The sequence below is a fragment of the Cavia porcellus genome, unplaced genomic scaffold (assembly GCF_034190915.1).
Source record: "Cavia porcellus strain 051 isolate PalLab524CR breed Dunkin Hartley unplaced genomic scaffold, mCavPor4.1 scaffold_9, whole genome shotgun sequence".
NCBI lineage: Eukaryota > Metazoa > Chordata > Mammalia > Rodentia > Caviidae > Cavia > Cavia porcellus.
Window position 1 is genome coordinate 28019163 of NW_026947492.1, and position 21264 is coordinate 28040426.

At 37.8% G+C, this 21264-nt stretch overlaps 1 protein-coding gene across 4 annotated transcripts in view; it reads left to right on the top strand.

Annotated features, from left to right (window-relative positions):
* Nucleotides 1–21264, top strand: part of LOC100734361 (beta-galactosidase-1-like protein 2) — a 66486-nt gene that overhangs the window by 11242 nt on the left and 33980 nt on the right. For all 4 annotated transcript variants that reach the window (XM_013155384.3, XM_063256118.1, XM_063256119.1 and 1 more), the window contains exons 5-6: nucleotides 16–111; nucleotides 9264–9372. In XM_013155384.3, the coding sequence (XP_013010838.1) occupies nucleotides 16–111; nucleotides 9264–9372 (205 nt within the window). The remainder of the gene's footprint in view (nucleotides 1–15; nucleotides 112–9263; nucleotides 9373–21264) is intronic.

The window sequence follows — 21264 nt, forward strand, 5'->3', positions numbered from 1 at the left end:
TGCTTTCTTTCCTAGGTCTTTTATTTCCACGGCTTCAGAGGTGGGGCTTTGGGTTATTGTGTGTCCAGGCCCCTACATCGGGTGTGACTTAGACCTCGGAGGCCTGCCCAGGTAAGTTGTGTGGTGGGCAAACCTGGGTGTTACTGCGCTTGGTCCACAAGAACTTTGCAATACAAGTTAAAGCAATGTTTTGTTTTCTATATGCACGTTTATCTGTACAATTTTTTCCATTTGTTGACATAGAAAATGAGCCTTACAATACTAGGGATTATATGTTTGTTGCATTGTTTACTAAAATTACATTTCTGTGGTACAAATGTGCTAGTTATTTATTCTTAAAATATACATTTGTGGCTACCACTTAAGCAATAAGTTCTTTGAGTTTTAAAGTGTTTTTTGCTGACCACACAATTTTTTCTTTATATTTTGTATCTTATTTATTGCTTATTTATTTTTGTAAGAAGTGAGGCAATTTACTACTGATGTACATTCACAGCCCTTTTTAAGTCGTCAGACAGCATCTCATTAAGTTGCCCAGGCAGGATGCAAACTTGATATCCTCCTGCCTCAACCTCTCCCAGTATGAGATTATGTGCCTGTATCACCATGCTGGCTTAATTACTTTTTTAAAAAGTTTCTTTTTGCTTAATCTTTTATTATTGCAGTAAAATGCACATAACATATAATCCAGCACTTTAAACATTTAAAAGTGTATAATTGGAATTTTTTAAGCCATGTCAGAGCCATTCAGGGAAAATCAACTAAAAATACAGGTAATTGGAAGAAACGGAGAGACATATATCCTGATGTCAAAATCAGACTGAAATAAGAAACTTGTAGAACAAACAAAATATAAGCATAGAACTTTTAAAAGTTATTATCCAAGCCCACAAGACTGTTTATGGATCTCCCACCTGCCAGAGAACAGGACTGCCACTGGGGAAGCTTCCAAAAATCTTATGGACTGAAATAGCATGGCTAACTCAAGTCAAGGTATATAAGACCCCTCACATCTTTTGTCTTCCTCCAAACATGATGCTGAAACCTAACAGCAAATTTCATCAGCACCCACAGGGGTGATTGGTCAAGAAGCTGCTCCCTCACTGATGGGATGTCAGTATTTTGTTTTATTTGTTTGTTTGTTTCATTTTGTGTTCATCACAGAAGCTACTGGAATACCTACGGACAACAAGGTTAGGGACCACAGTGTCAGTGGTGAGGATATTGAGTGCAACAGCATGGCCCCACTGCCCTGTGTCTGACTGAAATGAGAGAGGGACATGGATCGCTGACCATAATTCAAGCAGGCTTGGGCTGGGAAGTCAGTACGCCCACCCTATGGTCAGTGGTGTAAGCAGGAAGATGTGGGGGTCCACGCTACTCCTGCCCTGCAACTAGTATCAGAAACAGCCTTGGGTATAAAGGGACAAGGAGTGGAAAGACAGCTATCCTCCACCCGTGCTACAGAGTGACAAGCCTGTGAAAGGAGCCAGCAGTGGGCCTTGTGTTCACAGGACTGGGAGCAGCCTCAGGCTGTCTCTGTCAGGGGGTGCCACAGCAACTGGGGGAGCAAAGCTGAGATAGAGTAAGGGGACATGGGGGAGCCATCCGGAAAGCTGCTGGCTGAAGAGTGTAGTGCCAGCACGCACCACTTCTCTGGCAGCCAGGATCAGTCCCAAACTCAGGACCAACTATACTGCAGACTCTGCGGGTCTACCAGCACAGATCTGCGCTTTGAGTTGGACACTACCTGAGAACTGTAGCCACCAGAGGAACATTTTTCTTTCTTTTCTCTGTGCTTATTAGCTTATTTCATTTTCTTTTTTCTGTTGGTATTTTGGGGGGGGGGTTGTTTAGAATTTGACATTCATTATTTTGTTTTGTCTTTCCTGTTTCTCTCCTTCAACTATCTTTCTCGATTATTTGATATTTACATGTGAATGAACATTGTGTAATCTTTCTGGTTTGCATCACTATTCTTTTGCTTCTTTCATCCTTTCTCCCCTCTCCTCTTTTCAAGTTTCCCAGAGCTTAGGTGATCATCTTTTGCCCTTCAGCCTTGCTTCTACAATATTTCTCTTCACTTATTGCTCTGTTTTGCCCAGTCTCTCTTAAATTCCATCCTCTAAGAAGGTAAAATCACTGCACCAAGGAGAAGTTCACTATAAACAAGTGCCTCGTTTATGTTGAATTTTACTGTATAACTATAGATAATGATACCCTGGGTAAAGTTACCAAATTAACAGTTACCAAGCTTGTGAGTTTCTAATCTGTGGCTGGTGTTATTCTTATTGCTAATTGTAATGCTTTATGCAGGATGCCATGCCTATGTAACCAGTTGTTCACTCTTGTATGGCAACACTGTGATTGTCTGGGGTCATAACCATCATGATAGTCCAGTACTGAAGGACTGGTTGCTGAGCCAATAAATAGCATCCCATCATTCCTAATAAAGTGGGAATGCAGGATCTTGGGATAGACACAAAGAACAATAGCTAGCTACACCTAGAAGACATCCCAGAGGAATAGACATTTCCTAGGGAAGCCTTGATTCTAGTGACAAACCTTTTTAGCAGAAGAAATTTACAAGCATCAACATTGCAAATTACAATTAAAAAACAGAAAATGACAAGATGCAGAAGCAAAATGCAACCCCCATATTTCCAGCCCACCCAAAATAAACCTAGGAGAGGATGACAGAGGAAATCAGAACTCACTCATCTGTAAGTTTCTGAAATGATACCAACAAGAGTAAAAAACCAGATGAATGAAGATATAGAGAAAATCAGATCAGAAATAGTTTTGTAGACAAAAAAAGAGATGATGACCATAATGAGGGACTTGCTCAGTGAAGGTAGAGCAGACATAGATGAAAAAACAGACATGCTCAGGAAAATGATGGTAACCATGAATTTCCAATTTAGGAAAGAAATAGAATCTGTGAAACTTTCAAATAGATATCCAAAAGATTTAAAACTCCATTGAAGTTTTGCAAAATTGAATGACAGTGAAGATAGAATGTCAGACCTAGAAGACAGGATTGCAGTTAATGATCATGAAAAGAAATATTGCTTAAAAATAGCAAGGTACCACAAATTGAAACTACTCAACAGCTGCAAGATGATGCAAAGAAGAACAACAGAAGATTGATCAGAGTCAGTGAAAAAGCAGGAGTCAGCACAAATGGCATAAAAAAACCTGCTTACAGAAGCAATAGCAGAAAACCTCCCATGCATAGAAAAATAATTCAACAATAGAGATAAGTGAGGCATATAGCATTCCAGTTAGCTATGACCAAAATAAATCTACACCCACACATATAATAATCAAGAACCCAGAAATTCAGTATAAGAACAAAATATTAAAAACTGTTAGAGAAAAGAAACAGGTCATCTATAAAAGAAAACTCATCAGAATCATGACAGTCTTCTCAACACAAACCATCAAGTCAAGAAGAGATTAGAGAAAAGTATTTCAAGTCCAGAAAGAAAACAACCTCCAACCCACCCTTGATATAACCTGAAAACCTATCTTTCAGAATCAGTGAAGAATAAGATATTTCTATGACAAAGAGCAATTGAGGAAATTCATGGGCACCAAACCAGGTCTGCAAAATGTTCTAAAGAATATTTTGAAAAGAGATAGTGAAGATAAATCCAAGAACACCAATAAAAGCCACCAGGCAAGGAAAGCAATAAAACAAAGGGGAAAGATAGACAAACAATAAGGAAATTATGACAAGGATAAGACAACGCTTATCTGTTATAAGCATAAATGTAAATAGTCTCAATTTACTAATCAAAAGAAACAGAGTAATCAAAAGACTGGAAGAATAAATTAAAAAATGAGACCAAACAATATTCTGCATATAAGAAACACATTTAAATGAAAAAGAGATGCATAGGCTGAAAGCCAAAGGATAGAACACAATATTTCATGCAACAGGGACCTGAAAAAAAGCAGGCATCACTATTGTATTTGGAGAAAATGTAAACTTCAAGCCAAGACTAACAAAACAGACAAGAAGGCACTACATATATGTTAAGGGAAAACTCCAAGAAGAGATAACAATATATATATAGGAGCACTCAACATTATAAAACAAATAAGAATGGACATGAAAAGTCAAATAAGCACTAATACAATTGCAGTAGAGAAACTGAGTACCTCACTGTCAGAAACAGACAAATGAACTAGACAAAAAACAAGCAAAGAAATAACAGAATTGATCCAAATGTATGAACAGATGGAGTTAGTAATTATCTATAGAGTGTTCCACCTACAACATAAGAATACACATTCTTCTCAGATGCCTACGGAACATTTTCCAAAATAGAACATATACTAGTTCCTAAACATGCTTGAGTGAGTGCAAAGGAATTACAATTATCCCACGCATTATCTGACCATAGTGCAATGACTTCGGAAATCAGTGGCCAAAGAAACCACAAAAACTCCATAAGTATATGGAAATTAAATAACATCCTCAACAACAGATGAAATTACAAAAGAAATTAAACAGTACCTACAATAAATTATAATGATGATAGAACATATTGGAACTTATGGGATGCAATGAAAGCAGCCCTACAAGGGAAATTTATATCAATGAACTCTCACAACAGGATAACAGAGCAAGTTCAAACAATCTCATACTGAACCTCAAACTTCTAGAAAAAAAGAACAAGTCAAGCCCAAAGCTCATACGGTGAGGAAACTATAAAGATTAGGGCACAAATTAATGTAATTGAGACCAAGAAAATAATACAAAGAACTAATGAATTGAAGATTTTGTTCTTTGAAAGACTAAATAAAATTGAGAAGCCCTGAGCTAACCTTATACAAAAAAAAAAAAAAAAAAAAGGAAAGAAAAGACTCATATACATGTGATTAGGAATGAAAATGATGAAATCACAACAGATTCTGCAGAAATCCAGATTATCACTACCTATTTTAATAACCCTTATTCTAATAGGATGAAAACACAGAAGAAATGGTCAGAGTGATAGATACATGAATTACCAAAGCTGAATCAAGAAGATATAAACATTCTAAATAAACCAATATCAGTCAATGAAATTTAAGAAGTAGTTTAAAAACTACCAACAAGGAAAAGCTCTGAACCTGATAGATTCGCTGCTGAATTCTGTAAGAAATTTAGAGAAGACTTAATGTCACTACTTCTGAAACTTTTTAATGAAATTGAAAGGGAGGTAAGACTCCCAGAGTCATTCCTGAGATCAAGTAGTACCTGATCCCGAAAGCAGCGAACCAAACAGGAGAATTATAAACAAGTCTCCCTAGTGAACATAGATGCAAAACTCTTCAGTACAATGCTGGCCAAACAGAATGCAGCAAATCATCAAGAAGATTATACACAACAGTCAAGCAGGATTCATCCCAGGGATGCAGGGATGGTTCAACATAGTCAAATCAAAAGATTGTCTGTATCTCAATCTGTTAAAATCTACCTATGTCAAACCAACAGCAACGTCATACTAGATGGTCAAAAACTGAAAACTTTCACTCTAAGGAAAAGCCTAAGATATCCACTATCCCCACTCCTATTCAGTATAGTTCTGGAAATATGCAGAGCAATTAGACAAGATAAATAAATAAAAGAAATAAAGATAGGAAAGGAAGAAGCTACGCTATCACTGTTTGAAAATGTCGTAATACTGTACATAGAAGGCCTCAAACTCCACCAAGACTCCTAGAGTTAATGATCAAATTCACCAGCACAGCAGAATACAAGGTCAACATTCAAGAATCAATAGCAGCTAGGTATAGTGGTAGATACCTATAATCCTAGCACTCAAGAGGACTGCTGTAAGATCAAGGCCAGCTTAGGCTACATAGTGAGTTCAAGGCCAATCTGAACGACTCTGTCTCAAAAAACAAAAAAAGAGAGAAATAAACATCAATAGAATTCCTATGCACAAATAACAAACTCAAGGATAGAGAAATTAGTGAAAACACACTTTTCAAAATAGCAGCCCCCCAAAAAAGGAAGAGAGAAAAAATATGTAGGAATTCACCCAACAAAAGAAGTAAAAGAACTTTATATTAAAAACTACAGTACTCAGAATAAGATCAGAGATGATATCAGAAAAATGGAAACATATCCTTTACTCTTGGATAGGAAGAACCAATACAATAAAAATGACCGTATTCCCAAAATTGTTATGCAGATTTGATGCAATCCCCATCAAGCTATCATTAGCATACCTCATAGAACTAGAGAACACATTCCTAAAAATTTTTTTTGGAAACAGAAGAGACGTAGAATAGGAAAAACAATTCTAGACAACAAAGGCAAAGGCAAAATGGGGCATAACAATCCCTGATTTAAAGCTATCCTACACAGATATTTTTATAAAAACAGCATGGTGCTGGCAAAGAAAACAGACCGAGGACAAATGGGGTAAGATTAGCAGATGCAGAAATAATTAAAACACACTCAGCCACCTTATCTTTGACAAAGGAGCTAAGCACAGTTACTGAAGAAAGATAGCTTCTTTAATAAGTGGTACTGGAAGAATTGGCTTTCCACATGCCAAAAACTAAAACCATACCTATGTCTATCGACATGCCCTAAAATAAAAATAAAAATGGATCAGAGATCTAAATATTAAAACAGACTAAATTTCCTGGAAGAGAGAATAAGTAAAACTCTTGAAGACATAGGAGTAGGCCAATACTTTATGAATTATGCAAGAAGTCTTACAAAAAATCAACAATTGAGATCTTATCTTATTAAAATGCATCTGTACAGCAAAAGAAATCACCAACAGAGTAAAGAGATAACTCATAGATTAGGAAAGAATTTTAGCCAGTTAATCCTCAGATAAAAGACTGTTTTCGTTATTATATAAAGAATGTAGAAGAGTTAAACCCTCCAAATTTAAAGACTCTATCCAAAAATTGGCATTTGAGATGAATACACACTTCTCAGATAAGGAAGTATCAGTGGTAAATAAATATATAAAAAACTATTCAACATCACTGGTCATTCTAGAGATGCAAATCAAAACAATGCTGAGATTCCATCTCACTGCAGACACAATGGATATTATCAAGAAATCAACAAATAAAAAATGCTGGCAGAACTGTGGGGAAAAAGGAACCCTTCTCCACTCTTGGTGGGAGAGTAGACTGGTGCAACCACTGTAGAAATCAGTGTGGCAATCCCTCAAAAAACTAGGCCTAGAGGTTCCCATTTGACCCACCTATTTCCCTTCTTTGTATCTTCCCCCAAATATTAAAAGCATCATAACATAGCTTTATATGCCCATCCATTGTTATGGTTTGTGTCTAGATGTCTCCTAAAGCCTCATGTCATCATAGAACTTTTTCCAGCAGTGGCTCAATCTGGAGTGTGAGATACTGGGATTAAAGGTGTCTGGTTAGTAAACCAATCTTCTGACTGGTTTGGCATAGTTCATAGCATTAAGGGTGTGAGTCCTACACCTACCCTAGAGCAGGTAGCCTGCATACAGTATAAGGGACAGAAAGAGTCTTGTTTCCCCTCTCTTGTTGCTTTTCCTGTCTTCTGCCACTAACCATCCTGCCTTGGACCTACCTCATTTTGGATTGAACCCTCTACAAACTGTGAGCTAAATGAGCAATGAGTAAAGTAATTAAGACACCTATATTCATAGCAGCACAGTTTGTAATAGCTAAATACTGAAAACAGCCCAAATCACTGTCAACTAATGAGTAGATAAAGAAGATGTGTGTGTGTGTGTGTTTTTTTTAATGTACTGGAGTAAGTACCACTCAGCCATAAAGAAGGATAAAATTGAGACATTTCTAGGTAAATGGATGCACTTCGAGATCATATTTTTTAGTGAAAGAAATACCACATTATTTGTCTGGCATAAGAAACTGAAACTGAAAACAAGGAGCAAAATGTATACTAGATGTTAAAAAATAGGAAGAAAACATTAAAATGTGAAGGGCCAAAAACACAGAGAGAGAGGACAAGGCAGGAAGGGAAAGAAAACAATGAGAGAAGAAAGATAAAATGTAAATAAAGCTTTCATAAAGAAGAAAGGGAAGAGGGGTAGAAGAGAGGGAAGGGTTATGGGTGAAAAATGGGGATTGGGTTATATTATGTATGGGTAAAGTTCCATGTGATGCATGTGTTCATTATGAATGTCTTACCTTTACCAATAAACTTAATTAATGATAAAAGTATGTAATTTTATGGTGATAACTGCATTCTAAATGATGAATGATGATCACCACTTTCTAGTTCTAAGACATTTTCATCCTCCCAAAAGAAAACACTGTGTCCTCTCCCTTCCAGGCAGATGTGCTCTTCTGGACATTTTGTGTAAACGGAGTAAGATAATTTGTGGCCTTTGCGTCTGACTTCTTTCACATAAAATTTCAAAGCTTCATCAATACTGCATTTTTCAGCCATAGCTGAGTAGTATGCCTGTAACACCCTCCACCCAACAACTTTGTAAACCTCTCATTCTAGATGTTAGGAAATTTTTCCTGTAAATAGTGACCATCAGGCTTTGTTGTAGTGTCAGTCCTTCAGGTGTGGCATCGAAGCCACTGTAGTAAGATGTGAACAGTCAGGTACAGCTCCGTCCCAGAACTCTGTCTGTTTACAGGAACAGACTGCAGCCTGACTTGGTCTGTGGGCTGTGGTTCCATGAACTCTGCTCTGGGTCTTCACTCAGCAAGCCCCCCTCACTTTTTTTTTTATTTAAAGAGAAAAAAGAAAGGAAATAAAAAACCAAAGCAGTAAAAGGGTACAAGTAATACAGAATTTCAAGAAAAAAATATACAGTAAGAAATCACTAGTTAATAGGGTACATATTGTCATCTTAGAAAACAGTTGTCCAAATTATAAAATTAAAGCATATAAAGTGGACATTCATACAGTGAGATTGCAGACAGTTCTGTTCAATGATCCAACAAAAGCTCAGTAATATGGTTTTCTATCCTACACACTTAAATATACATGCAGTTATATCCTTTAGATCACTTTCTTTTCCTGTCTTTTTTACAATAACAATTACACTTTTTGGGTTTTATTACTCCCACAGTTCTTATTACTACCCCCCTTGCTTTTTGAGGAGCCACCCATGGCAGGCTCACTGCCCTTTCTTGAAGGTGCGCTGCACCCTCGTGACGCACTGTTCTGCGCAGTGTTGGAAATGTGCATCCTTGTGTTTTTAGCTCCCGTGCTTGACCTCTCACTGCTGTGCCAAGCCCAGCTCTAAGTCTTCCCTTTTCCATTCTAGCTGGTTACTCCGGGATCCAAACATGAGGCTGAGGACAACTTACAAAGGCTTCCAGAAAGCGGTGAATCGCTATTTTGATCAGTTGATTCCCAGGATTGAGCTCCTCCAGGTAAAATGCAGTCTCTGTTAGGTCAGGAGCTAGCACGTGAGCTGATTGCTCTGCTAGTTTACTGCTGCTGTGCCTGACAGCACATCGGCCACAGCAAATGCTGGTTTCTCATCTAAAGTCATCAGCACTTAACCACTCTGACTTTGTGCTTTTCCTCCACTGACTGTCCACAGGAACCAAACTCACACACTCTGCTCTGTCTTTTTCAGGGCAGGACTGTTAAACTCTGCATATCATTGTTTTGTCGTGTGTATAGTTCATTTGCTCTTTGCATCAGCACAAAAGGGAAATTCATGATTATCCTCAAAATGTTATTTTCTTCTGAAAGACAGCTACCTGTCAGCCTTCTACAAATAATAGCTTGTACAAGTGCCCTTAGGGTCAGTGATTTTATAGAAATTGCATTTTATTTGAATTTTAATATACTTCCTGGCTATAAAACCATGAAGTCATGCATACTCATTATTTACAACAGGAGTTGTCTGGTATTATAGTTAAAATGATAACCATTGTTGATAACCTTGTACTCTGTTTTTACATCATGTGCTATGTCTATCCTTGGTTTTGACTGACAGCTTTGTTTTATCATGCTTGATTTTATTCTCTTACAAAAAAAGTAATAAGATCTAAGGGAGCAATAAAACCCAAAATGTGTAAATTTTATTGTAATAAAGAGAGGGGAAAAAAAGTGCCCTAAAGGATACAACAACAAGGGTGTTTAGGTATGTTAAATAGAAGACCATATTAATAGTTTTGATTGGATTACTGAACACAACTATTTGCAGTCTCACTGTTTGAATGTTCACTTTGTATGCTTTGATCCTGTGACCTAAAACACCGTTTCTAAGATGATAGCGTGTAATCTATTAACTGGTGATAGCTTACTGTTTTTTTTTTGTTGTTGTTGTTTTGTAGCTCTGAATTACTTGTACCCTTACACTGTTTTGTTTTGTTCTGCTTTTTTTTCCTCTTTTTCCTTTTAAATTAAAAAAAAATGCCTACAAAGCATGAAAAGAACTGTCCGGATGGTATTCAACTTGTGATAACTCAACTTCAGGTTTTTTGAACTTACACGGTTGCACTGGCTATATGCCTTCAGTGGAAACCATGGTTAATTTTGATATTTACTCTTTTCTCAAGCTAATGACATGTGTGCAGTGCTGTCTCTGGATGCTAGGCAGCTTCAGCAGTCCCATACTGCCTTCAGCTGAAAGAGCACAAGGGGAAATAGCAGTGTTCTGTGTGCTAGGCTGTGATGTTCTCACGGTTAGCTGTGTTGAATGCAGTTCATACTTAACAGTGTATTCAGCTGATGATGGGCTTTTTTTAGATATTGCCCTGTGGTAAGTTGAAGAGCATCTGTCCTAGAGAGAAATGAACAGAGAGGAATATAAAGTGTCGACTATCTATTAGGTATCAAGCTTTGCACTAGGCAATTAACATTCGCCTAGTTTGTTTTACTCTCATAGTAAGCTATTCGAATGAGAAATTATTACAGATTGAATGGAGGCAATGACAAGGCTGGTAAAGGCCAAGAGAATGCTTTATGTAACATGAATATACTAGGAATGGCATCAGACACATGCTATAGGGATGACATATGGACCTCCAAGTAATGTAAGGGAAATATTCTAACTCCCAACCTGCTAGATGTCAAAACCACCAAGTTCATGTTCTCTAAAATTGAAGAATACATTCTAGGAACAAGAGAGGTTAAGAGTAGCAAAAATTTATTGAGATAAAGAAAGCTTCTGTCTAAGAAGGATCCAAGGGAGCCTGGAAAACAGGTTGTCCAGAAACCCCACTTCTCAACAGTGTTTCATTGACTGAAGCCACAAGTTGAGGTGGGCTTATGGCTGGACAAAACTAAAGTCAACTAATAAGACTGCAAGTATAGTCATTTAGATAATATTGGTTGAATGGGGACCAAATGGAAAAGCAAGTCATGTGGCAAGTGTACATGGACAGAACCAGGGTTTTCCCGGCAGAAACAGGCTAGGAGGTTTTGGTTCCCCACCCTAGATGACTGATGATGTTCATCCCTAGGAAAAGTATGTGGGTGTAGTTGTTCCTCTTTTTCTGGAAGCCTGGCCATCACTAAATTTGCTTCTGACCACAATTGTCTCCTGACCTAAGGCCCAGCCCTAACTGCCTGGAATATTTATAACTAACTTAGCTATCTACCATAGAAACAGATTTGACTCTCAACACCATGAATATCCAGGGTTAGGTTAAGGGAAGCCATTAAGTCTCCCAAGTGATTAGACAACATCAATCAGTATGCCATTTAGGGTATAAGAGATGCTCCTTTGTAGAAACCTAGTTATACTGACGGATAAGACAGCCATAGCCACATGCAGAAATTTATATTTATGAGTTGTGATAGAAAATTATGGTGAATGTTCAAATGAAAACTATTTACTTCATTAAAAGACCTATTACTATTAATTCCCCTCAGAATACTTCCTTTTGCTTTGGACACAGTTATGTCACTGTCCTTTCCACTTTTTAAAGCAGTTCTAGAAGTCCATCTTTGTGAATGCTTTCAGTTGTGCTGTTATGACTGTGTCAGTGTCCTTAACTGATTCAAAACATTTACTTTTCATGGTCGTTTTGACTTTGCGGGGAGAGCCAGAAGTGGCACAGTGTCAGATCCAGTGAATTAGGTGGGTTGAGGACACACTGCAATAAGCCTGTCTTTCTGCCCAATGGCACTTGGCAGCAGTATTCACTAAATTTTGATCACACTGCTGGTAAAGACACTCATAAGATAAGACTTCTAGAACGGCTTCAGAAAGTGGTGGAAATGATGAGATAAGTGTATTCAAAGTGAGGGGAGTATTTTGAGGGGGATTAATGGCAATGTGTTCTTTCTTTCGATTTTTTATCTTTAAGAATAAAACCAAACAAAATAAAACAGAAAAAAGCCAATCAGAACAAAACAGTGAAAATGATTCAGGACTTCAACATAATAGAAAATCAACAATGGCTGCCATAATGCCTCTTGTTATCTTCAAAATAGCTGTCCATATCATCAGACCTAGGAAAATCAAACAAAACTGAACAGAATAAAACCTATGAAAACAAAACAGTGAAAGTGGTAGAGAATTTCAAAACAAGATAATCAATAATAAACAAGATAAACAACAAGATAATAAACAAAGTAATCAATAATGGCTACCATAATGTATCTTGTTATCTTTGAAATAGCAGCCCATGCCATCAGATATAATAAAATTAAATCAAGTAAAACCGAATAAAACCAATAAAAACAAAGCAATGAAAATGATACAGGATCTTAAAGCAAAATAATATGGAATTGACAATGGCTACCACTTTCCCTTTTTAGATGTTTCTTCCCCTTTCACTTTCACAATATCTAGTGTACATTTTGGGTCCCACTAACTCCTTCAGTTTTTGTACTTGGGAGACCATATGATGTTCACCTATGTGACTCTGAACCATGTTGCCCAAAAGCATGATTGCAAGTTGCATCTATTTACCTGCAAGAGCCTGGTGATCATCCTTTAAGCTGAGTAACTTTCCATTGTATAAAAATGCCATACCTTTTTTTTTATCCATTATGTGGTTGATGGGTAAGTTACCTCTGCTTTCTTCTGGTTCTCGGTCACAATGGAGCATTGTTTTTTCTCCTTTGACTTTCAATCCATGAATTTCCTCTTGGGTTATTAATGTGTTTCTTATATACTACATATTGATGGATCTTATTTCTTGATATACTCTGCATGTGTTTCTTTCTATTGGTAAATCAAGGCCATTTACATTAATGATTACAGCTAACATGCACTGCCTCATCTCTACCACGATTTTTTCCTGCAGTTGGCTCCCTATTTTTCTCCTCCACTCAGTTGTCTTCCCTGCTTGGTGATCTCACTCTGCTGCTGTTTCTGGAACTGGGTCATTTTTATCTCTCTCTAGATTGTCTTTCAGTACTCTTTATAGGGTTGGTTTGATGGCTATGAAATCCTTCACTTCTTTGTCATGAAAATATCTTGTTTCTCCATTAATTTTGAAAGACAGTTTTGCAGGGTACATCAGTCTGGATTGGAAGTTATTTTCTTTCAGGACCTGAAATACTTTACTTCAACCTCTTCTTGACTTGATGATTTGTGTCGAGAAGGCTGTCGTGATTCTGATGAGTTTTCTTTTATAGGTGATCGGTTTCTTTAATAGCCTTTAATATTTTGTTCTTGTACTGAGTTTCTGGGATCTTGATATTATACATCTGGGTGTAGATTTACTTTGGTTATGGCTAGTTGGAGTTGTGTATGTCTCACTTATCTGTATGTCAGCTCCTTTTCCCATGCTTGGGAAGTTCTCTGCTCTGAGCTCTGCAAATAGTCTCTTTATGTCATTTGTGTTGACTCCTATTTCTTCACTGACACGGCTATCCATCCACAGTGCAGGGGGATGGGTTAGGCATCTGGGTTTCTCCTAACCCAGGTTCCCCTGGAGGCAGTGAGGTGCGGGGCAGGCTTCTCCAGACACTCACGGCTTCCTGATGGCACAGATGGCTGGTTCTTTGGTTTGCACTGGCTACTGATGGCAGCTGGTTTGCACACAGGGACTAGGTTGGCCACTTCTCCCTGCCTATGCTAGTTACCGATGGGAGAGTATGGATAGTGGCCTGTGTAGCAATGTGTTCTTTTTAAAAAGAATTATTTATTTTTATTAAAAAAATATATATATAAAGGGGGGAGATTAAGATGAAAGAGGAAATAATAACACAGGTCAGAACAGAACAATTTAAGCAACATAGTGTTTCACCACAGGATAACTCGACATAACAGTAGTTACCATAGTGTCTCTTTTCTTGAAATATTTGAGTATGCCTTCGTATACTATCAAACATAACAACACAGTGTAAAACCATTCAAGAGGGTAAAAGTATTACAGGGTATTTAGAACCAACTAACAAAAAATGAACAACAGTTACTATATTATCTCCTTGACTATAAAAATTTTGTTTATACTATCACATATAATAAAATTCAATAAGATGCAACATGATAAAACCAATGGAGACACAAGAACAAAAGCTTGATGGGACTTCAAAACAAGATGATGTGAAATCAGCACTAGCTATAATAATGTCTTGTTTTCTTCAAAATAACTGTTCATACCATCACAGACAATAAAATCAAACACCCCAGAATAAAACCATTCCAATTAATGAATGAAAACATTATAAGGCTTCAAACAGTATAATGGGGAATCGTGATTACCACATACTTTTATGTATTCTTACCATTTCTTATACTTGGGAAACTATTCGGTATTTATATATGTGAATTTGATTTATTTCGCTTATGACTATGGTTTCAAGCTGCCCCCACTTATTTATAAATATCTCAAGGTGATCATTCTTTATAGCTGAGTAGTACTCCATTGCATAAAAATACCACAACTTTTTTATCCATTCCTTAGTTGATGGACACTTAGGTTGTTTCCAACATCTGGCTATTACAAATTGTGTTGCTATAAACATGGGTGCACATATATCACTGTGGTATGTTTTCAGTTCTTCTGGGAATATACCTAAAAGTGGAATAGCTGGAACAAATGGGACTTCCAATCCTAGCTTTTTGAGAAATTTCTAGACTGACCTCCACAATGGCTGCACCAGTTTACACTCCCACCAACAGTGCAGGAGAGTTCCTTTTTCCCCACAGCCTCTCCAGCATTTGTTGTTGTTTGTTTTCTTGATCCTGGCCATTCTTTCAGGAGTGAGATGGAATCTCAGTGTGGTTTTAATTTGCATTTGTCTAATGAGTAATGATGATGAACATTTTTTCATGTATTTACTTGCCATTTGTATTTCTTCATCTGAGAATTGTATATTCATCTCAAATGCCCATTTTTGGATTGGATCTTTGAATTTTGGGGTCTGATTTTTTAAAATTCTTTATGTTTTAGACAGAAGTCCTTTGTCTGAGGGACAGTTCACTAAGAGTTTTTCCCAGTTTTCTTTTCATTATGGGTTTTCTTTTCACTATGCTAGAGATTTCTTTTGACATGCAGAAACTTTTTAATAAGAGGTGATCCCAGTTATTGATTCTGGAAAGTATTTCCTGTGCGATTTGATTCCTGTTCATGAATTCTCTACCTACACTTATGTCTTCAAGATTTTTACCCAATTTGTCTTCCAATAAATTTAGTGTTTCTGTTTTAATATTCAGATCCTTGATCCATTTAGATTTTAATTTAGTACATGGTGATAAGCATGGGTCTAGTTTTAGTTTTCAGCATATGGAGAGCCAGTTTTTCCGGCACCATTTATTAAAGAGACTGTCGTTCTTCCAGGGAACATGTTTGGCCCTTTTATCAAAGATGAGGTGGTTTGAGTGTGTTTGTAGTTGTAGTTGTATCTTCTAATCTATTCCATTGATCTTCAATTCTGTTTTAATTCCAGTACCATGTTGATTTTACTACAGTTTCTTTGTAGTATAACTTCAAGTCAGGGATTGTGATGCCTCCTGCCTTACCTTTGCTGCTTAGAACTGTCTTTGCTATTCTAGGTCTCTTCTGGTTCCAGGTGAATTTTAGGAGTGATTTTTCTAGATCTATGAGGTATGTTGATGATATTTTTATTGGGATTGTAATGAACCTGTATAACTGTTTTGGGAGAACAGCTATTTTCACAATATCTATTCTTCCTATCCATGAGCAAGGGATGTCTTTCCATTTTCTGAGATCCTCTTCAATTTCATTTTCCAGCATAATGTAATGTTCTCTATATAGATCTTTCACTTCTTTCATGAGAATAATTCCTAAAAATTTCATTTTTTTAGTTGCTAGTGTGAAGGGTGTGGCTTCTCTTATTTCTCTCTCTGTGATTTTGTTGTTAGTGTATAGAAATGCTATTGATTTTTGTGTATTGATTTTGTATCCAGCTACATTGCTGAATTTATTTATTATATCTAAGAGTCTTTCAATGGAGATTTGGGGATCTTCTATGTAGAGTACCATGTCATCCACAAATAATGATAACTTAACTTCTTCTTTTCCTATCTTTACCCCTTTTATTTATCTCTCTTGCCTAATTCCTTTGGCTAGTATTTCCAGTACTATATGAAATAGGAGTGGTGATAAGGGACATCCTTGTCTTGTGCCTGATTTTAAGGTAAAGGCCTTCAGTTTTTGGCCATTTAGTATGATACTGGCTGTTGGTTTGTCATAGATGATCTTTATTATATTGAGGTAAAGACCATCTATTCCAACGTTCTGTAAGGTTCTTATCATAAATGTATGTTGGACCTTATCAAAAGCTTTTTCTGCATCTATAGAGATGATCATGTGATTCTTACTTTTGGCTTTATTGATATGGTAGATTACATTTATTGATTTACGTATGTTGAACCATCCCTGCATGCCTGGGATGAATCCCACTTGGTCATGGTGTATAATCTTCTTGATGATTTGCTGTATTCTATTTGCCAATATTTTATTGAGGGTTTTTGCATCTGTGTTCATGAGGGAGATTGGTCTGTAGTTCTCTTTTTTAGTTGGGTCTTTCTCGGTTTCAGTACTAGAGTAATATTTGCTTCCAGGAATGACTTAAGAAGGATCGCTTCCTTTTCAATTTCATTGACGAGTTTGAGGAGTGTCGGCATTAAGTCTTCTTTGTACTTCTTGTAGAATTCTGCAGTGAATCCATCTGGGCCTGGGCTCTTCTTTGTAGGTAAGAACTTAATTACATTTTCTTTTTTTTTTTTTTTTTTTGGTCTTTTTCCTTTTTATCGGTACCAGAGATCGAACTCACGACTGCCTGTTTGCAAGGCAGGTACTTATGCCGCTGAGCTAAATCTTCAGCCCCCTTAATTACATTTTCAATTTGATTAATAGAAATTAGGTTATTCAGCAGTTTTACACCTTCTTGACCTAGCTTTGGTACTTCACATGTTTCTAGGAACCTGTCTATTTCTTCTGTGTTATCAAACCTATGAGAGTAGAGGTGTTTTCAAAATAGGTGTTGATGATCATCTGTATTTCTACAGAATCTGTAGTGATTTCACCTTTTTCATTCTTTATTGCATGAATTTGAGCTTTTTCTTCCCTTTTTAAAAATAAGGTTGGCTAGGGGCTTATCAATTTTATTTATTCTTTCAAAGAAACAACTCTTTGATTCATTGATTCTTTGGATTGTTTTCTTAGTCTCGAATTAATTTCTGCTCTGATTTTTATAATTTCCTCCCTTCTTTTGGCTTTGGGCTTGACTTGATCTTCTTTTTCTAGATGTTTGAGGTGTAGCATCAGGTTATTCATTTGTATTTGCTCTGTTTTCCTGACATGAGAACTCATTGCAATAAATTTTCCTCTGAGGACCACTTTCATTGCATCCCACAGACTCCAGTAAATTATATTTGCATTTTCATTTGCTTGTAGGTATTGTTTAATTTCTTCTTTAATTTTCCCTGTGACCCACTGATTGCTTGAGTGTGTTATTCAATTTCCATATGTTTGTGGGATTTTTGCAGTATCTTTTTTCATTAATTTCTAATTTCATGGCGCTATAATCTGATAACATGCATGGGATGATTTCAACTCTTTTGCATTTATTTAAGTATGTTCTGTGGGCTAATATATGATCTATTTTAGATAATGTCCCATGTATTGCTGAGAAGAATGTGTATTCTGATTTTGTTGGATGGAACACTCTATATATGTCCATCAAGTCTGTTTGTTCACAGTGCAATTCAGTTCTATTATTTCTTTGCTGATTTTTCTGTCTGGTCGATCTGTCCCTTGGTGTCGGTGGTGTGTTAAGGTTTCCTGTTATAGTTGTGTTACTGCTAATATGGTTTTTCATTTTTGTTAATACTTGCTTCATATAACTGGGTGCTCTGAAATTTGGTACATATATATTTAAGATTGTTATCTTTTCCTCTTGAAGTTTTCCCTTAACCAGTATGTAATGATCTTCTTTATCTCTTATGATCATTATTGCTTTAAAGTTCACATTGTGTGCAAAAAGAATAGCTATCCCCACTTTTTGGGGGGTTCCTGTTGCATGTAGTATTGTTTTCCATCCTTTGACTTTCAGTCTGTGAGTATCCTTTTGGGTTAGATGGTTTTTTTGTAGACAGCATATGGTTGGATGTTGTTTCTTGATCCATTCTGCCAGCCTGTTTTTTTTAACTGGTGCATTGAGATGATTTACATTAATGGTTATAACTGTTATATGTTGGTTTCTTGTTGATATGTTATCTTTCTGCTGTTGCATCTTTATCTTTCCATTCTGTTTAATTGTCTGCTTTGCTTAGTGGTTTTTTCTTGTGTATCTAATCTGTCTTTCAGTATTCTTTGCAGGGTGGGCTTGGTGATCATGAAGTTCTTCAGCTGTTCTTTGTCATGAAAGTGTCTTTATTTCTCCATCGATTTTGAAGGACAGTTTTGCAGGGTACATCAGTCTACGTTGGAAAACATTTTCATTTAGGGTCTGAAATACCTCACGCAATGCTTTTCTTGACTTTATTGTTTGTGCTGAGAAATCTACTGTGATTCTGATAGATTTTCCTTTATGGGTGATCTGTCTTTTCTCTCTGACAGCTTTTTAATATTCTATTCTTATATTGGATTTCTGGGATGGTGATTATTATATGTCTGGGTGTAGCTTTATTTTGGTTATGGCTATTTAGAGTTCTATATGCTTCACTGATCCTGATGTCAGTTTGCATTTTCAGCTATTACTTCTCTAAATATCCTCTTGATATCTTTTATTTTGTCCCCTTCTTTTTCATTTATCCCTATCAATAGTATGTTGTTTTTCTTTGCATCATCTTGCAGCTGTTGAATTGTTATTTCTTGATTCCTTGTTATTTTTAAAAGATCTTTCCTGGCCTGTTCACTAGCTGCAGTCTTGTCTTCGAGGTCTGAAATTCTATCTTCTCTTTCATTGAGGCGATTTTTATAACTTTCAATGGAATTTTTGACTTCCTGTGTATCTCTTTGCATCTGCTTTATGTATTCTGTTTGTTTCTTATATTGTTCATCCAGGGATTCTACTTGTTTGTTTAGTTCCTCCAATTTTTTAACCGTGTCTTCTTTAGATATGTTCACTATTTCTTTCATTTCTTTTACTTGGGAGATTATTTCTAGTTTGAATTCTTTTAAAGCTTCCCAGAGTTGTTTCTTTTATTTCAGTTGCTATTATGTCAGGTATTTCAGGTGTATGGCATATATTTTCTTCTGTGTACATGTCGGTGTCGCTCCCGGCCGGCAGGAAGAACACGCAACAATATCTGGCGGTGGTCAGGCTTTTCTTTATTCTCTCCTTATACAGTCTGCCCCGAAGCCTCTACCGGTCCGCTCTCCGCGGCTCCTTCCGTGCTTCTTTCTCTACAGTCTGTCCCGAAGCCTCTACCGGTCCGCTCTCCGCGGCTCCTTCCGTGCTTCTTCTCTACAGTCTGCCCCGAAGCCTCTACCGGTCCGCTCTCCGCGGCTCCTTCCGTGCTTCTTCTCTACAGTCTGTCCCGAAGCCTCTACCGGTCCGCTCTCCGCGGCTCCTTCCGTGCTTCTTCTCTACAGTCTGTCCCGAAGCCTCTACCGGTCCGCTCTCCGCGGCTCCTTCCGTGCTTCTTCTCTCGTGGCGGGAGAGGCACTCACTTTTATAGGGTTACAGTGGCCAATCAGTTCAAAGCGCGCGATGCGGGCTGATTGGCTAACATCAGTTGTTGCTAGGCAGACTATCTTTTACCAAGCAGGAAGCAGGAGATAAGCGCCATCTTAGCACACTCGATGGGAGGGGTAATCTAGCTCAGGCTTTGCTCTTTCTTACAGGCCTCACGTCCGCCAAGTAAGGCGACCGGGCTCGGCCGCGGCTCCCAACATGTACACAGCTCCTAGGGTTTCTTGGGATGAGCTGGAGGTTTGAGATTGTATTTTGGTCTTTCGTTTTGTCATTTTCCTGTATTTCCATGTTTCAAGTGTTATTCTAAGGCTTCCCCAGGGCCTGTTGGAAATCCTCTTCTATGCCCTCAGCTCCTGGGACTCTGGTCACCTAGTTCTCTGGATTGAGAGAGGAACCCTGCAGGTGGAGCAGGCAGGCCCAAGCCCTATGGTGCAGGTTGAGTGTGGCAGGAAGCTGTGAAGTTCCTTGGCTTGTGGGAGCAATGATCCCAAACTCCGTGGTTTGGGGGATGGTGTAGGGATACTCACTGCAGGCAGCTCAGCCTCTGGAACTGAGAGCACTGGCAGGCCAGGGACCCCAGAGTCTGGCAAGCATGGCAAGGAGAGAGCCGGGCAGTTGTTGTAGGTAGTCTCAAGACCTGCTGAGCTGGTCCAGTGCAGCAGGAAGCCACAAAGTTCCTTGGCTGGGCCGAGTGAAGATCCCAAACTCCCTTGGTTCGGGGGATGGTGCTGGGACACTCACTGCAGGCTGCTCAGCCTCTGGAACTGAGAGCGCTGGCAGGCCAGGGACCCCAGAGTCTGCCAAGCATGGCAGGGAGAGAGCCGGGCAGTTGTTGTAGGTGGTCTCAAGACCTGCTGAGCTGATCCAGTGTAGCAGGAAGCTGCAAAGTTTGCAATGTTTTCTTTTACTGTAATTTTTAAAAAAGATTTTTCAATATGCACAGTATATTTTGATCACCTTTGTAAATTCATTAAAATCATAAAACTAAAAGTTTAGTTCTTCGGTTGCTAACCACTTAGCAAGTGTTTGGCAGCTGTGAGTGACTAGTTGCTGCCCTGTTGACTGTGTAACCATAGAACATTTTGCCATTGCATAAAATTCTATTGGGCATTGCTGGATTTGAGCAAATACCCTGTTTTTAAAGTAGTGCTTCTTAGTCTTGGAACTCCTGCCTGCAAAACTAAATGAATAGTCAGATAGCTGCTTAGTGGGCATGAGACCAGGACTGAAGAGATGGGGAT